This window comes from Asparagus officinalis, chromosome 5 (genome assembly GCF_001876935.1).
Source record: "Asparagus officinalis chromosome 5, Aspof.V1, whole genome shotgun sequence".
NCBI classification, from domain to species: domain Eukaryota; kingdom Viridiplantae; phylum Streptophyta; class Magnoliopsida; order Asparagales; family Asparagaceae; genus Asparagus; species Asparagus officinalis.
In genome coordinates, this window is record NC_033798.1 from 18,489,787 (window position 1) to 18,492,678 (window position 2,892).

The 2,892-nt window shown below is 38.4% G+C and overlaps 1 protein-coding gene across 1 annotated transcript in view; it reads right to left on the reverse strand.

The window, feature by feature from the left end:
- The window catches only part of LOC109842983 (probable serine/threonine-protein kinase PBL17), a 26,803-nt gene extending 24,139 nt beyond the window's left edge, over positions 1-2,664 (reverse strand). Inside the window, exon 1 of the mRNA XM_020411899.1 lies at positions 2,040-2,664. Coding sequence (XP_020267488.1) covers positions 2,040-2,070 — 31 coding nt within the window. The 5' untranslated portion in view covers positions 2,071-2,664. The remainder of the gene's footprint in view (positions 1-2,039) is intronic.

A 2,892-nucleotide genomic window follows, 5' to 3' on the forward strand; every position in this document is an offset into this window, starting at 1 on the left:
ATACCCTCCACTCATTCAAATAGGGGACCACATTCACATGGGTTGAGGAGTGTATTAGGATATGCAACCATTTGAATGAGTGAAGGGGATTATACCAGTTCACTACCAAGCACAACTTTTTGTGCTTGGTACCAAGCATACCCATTTCTCTCTCTATATATATATACATATATGAGATTAATGAGTATCATTGTCAAGGAGGGGATTTCCCTCCTTGACGCCTATGTGGCATTATCTCCACCATCCTCATAAAGTAGGAGAGAGAGTGTGAGTAAATGCCACATTGCTAAATTTTGCTATGATGCACACAAATCTTCTAAGACTAATACTTCTTGTACGAAATGACTTAGACAAATCTTGTTTGTCGATAGCCTCGGACCAATCAATCGAATATTGATTAATACGTAATCGATCGAACACTACTTGAAAAAGGCTCTTCTGTTCAGAAACGAAATGTTCCAAATGTTCCTGAAAATTCTTGCTCCCATTGGACCATTTGTATCTATATGCATCAGGATCCCGATTCATGGATCTCTCGGTTCGAGAAATAAGAGGATCAAACCATTTCTTCTGACTCTTTTTCAAATTCGATAAATGTTGGTTGATCGTATATTTCATTATAGTTATATGATTCAGAGTATCATTTCCTATTTGATCCCTTTGAATTCCATATTCGAAGTTGCGATCGGATCTATTCATTAAAAAGAATCGATTCGATACATTTCTTATGTACCCATAAGTGCTATATTGGATTTGAATCAGATTTCGGATCAATCTATATTGATTGACTGCCTCCATGATGTTGTTGCTAGCAAATACCGCTGTTTTTAGTTTTGGATCTTCCAAATCATTCCCGCAGTGGATCCGGACCGATTTTTTTCTGATCCTTCGATAAAAAGATTCATTCTCCTCATAAAAAAGAGGAGGTAGAACCAATAAAGATTTCTTTTTCGATTCATCTCTGGAGTTGAATACCTCATTTAAGAATTTTTTTTGATCCAACCCGTAGGAATCAATAGAAAAGGCAAATCCCCTAATTTTGTTCAAAAAAGGAGGATCTTGATATATATCGGGCTCTTATGGTCAGGCCATATGAAAAAAGAGTGAATCCCCGTTCATTCGAGGTTATACCCTCAACTAGTCACCTCCTAACCAAAATCCCAAAATTCCCTTACTCTTGAAGTTGTAAAATGGATTATGGGGAAATAATGAGTTTCAGTTTTAAACAGGCATGGGCTTGAAGTAACATAAACCGATGGGTATGACTGGCACTCAGGAAAAAAGGTTAAGTGAGTTGTGTGTAGGTGTTGCTTGTTGTGCGTTTTTCTTTTCTTTTCTTTTCTTTTTTTTTTGGAGGACGGATACTACAGCCAATATAGCTAATTGCAGATAGACCCCCTGCAATTCTATTGTTACAGATAGATCCCTGAGTGATTTTTTTAGAATTTTGTACCTTCAAAGAAAGAGTAATTTTTGTTTTTTGAGAACAATAGACATCCTGAGGGTAAAACAGTAAAAAAATTCACTCAGGGGTCCATCCGCAATTGGGCGGTAGTACATGGGGTCTATCCGCCCGAACAGGACTAAGGGGGTCTATCTGCAATTGGGCCCCAGGTTGTCTATCCCCAATTAACCCTATAATAAAATACATACACGGTCATAAGATTTTAGCACAGAAAAAGAAAATTTTGAGCATCAGGACCAGCAATAGACAAATTTGAAATTTCCATACATCTTCTTAAATGTCCCTTTCGTCCTATTCATCTCCAAAATTATAATTTTCCGCTCCAATACACATTAAATAGCACTGGTTTTTATTCACATCAGAACAATCTAGAATGCTCACAATTTACATTTCCGTTTCCCCATTAAAGGGCTTCTCAGCCAAAAAGGAAACTCATTTCAAAACACATTCTCCTAGTTTTCTCACCCTATAAAAGATTAAATTTTTGTCAAAATTTTTCCCAATTTCCATAAAAAATCTCAATATATGCAAGAATCAAAGAGGAAATTATCCACGACAAGGGGAGAAAACTTACGGTGATTAGGCTTTAGGAGGCAATTCCCCATGAATCGATCAAACCCTGCCCTCCATTCTCCTTCGTTCCTCGACCCGAACCCGATATCGGATCGAGAGAAGCTCCGGTCTCCTTGAATTTTGAAGCCCTAGGAGCGCCTGATCGCCGGAGGAAAAATGGCGGGATTTTCTTCTTGTTGTTATTTTGTTTTTCGAGAAAATAGCCGGCGTATTCGGCGAACCTTTGCTCCGTTTGCTGGGGCGGAGATTTATACGGACGTCAGAGTACGAAAATGACGCTGGGGTCGGTATGTATTTACGGTTATGCCACCAGTTTTGTAGAGGGACCGTTTTGGTTTTTGCGGATTCAATTTGAGCGGCAGGCTTGGTAAAATGCCGGAGGAGGTGTCGCGTGACCTTCGGTTTTTGCTCGCGATCAAGGGGAAAACTATAGTCTTGGTCCCTAACTTAAAATTGTCTTTGTAACATACCCCTAATCGAGGAGGATTCATGTATGGTAACTCTCCACAATTATAGAAAATAATTGCTAAATAAGTAAGTTTGGAGGAGGATTAATATCAAGGAGACGCAATTATAGAAAATAATTGCACCTGATATACTCTGAAGCTTCTTTTGGAGGAGGATTAATATCAAGGAGACGCAATCTAAATATCAGATCAAAATCCACGCACCCCCCCATCTTCACTGTTGATTTCAATTTCATGGGATAAGATAAAGTGGGCATGCGATTTTTAATATTACAATAATATTTTTATAATAGCGGTCTTCAAGGCATCAATGGTTCCCAAAAGAATCTTCGCCCCTCGAAACTGAAATAAATGATAATCAATTGGATCATCTTCGGTTATCACCTA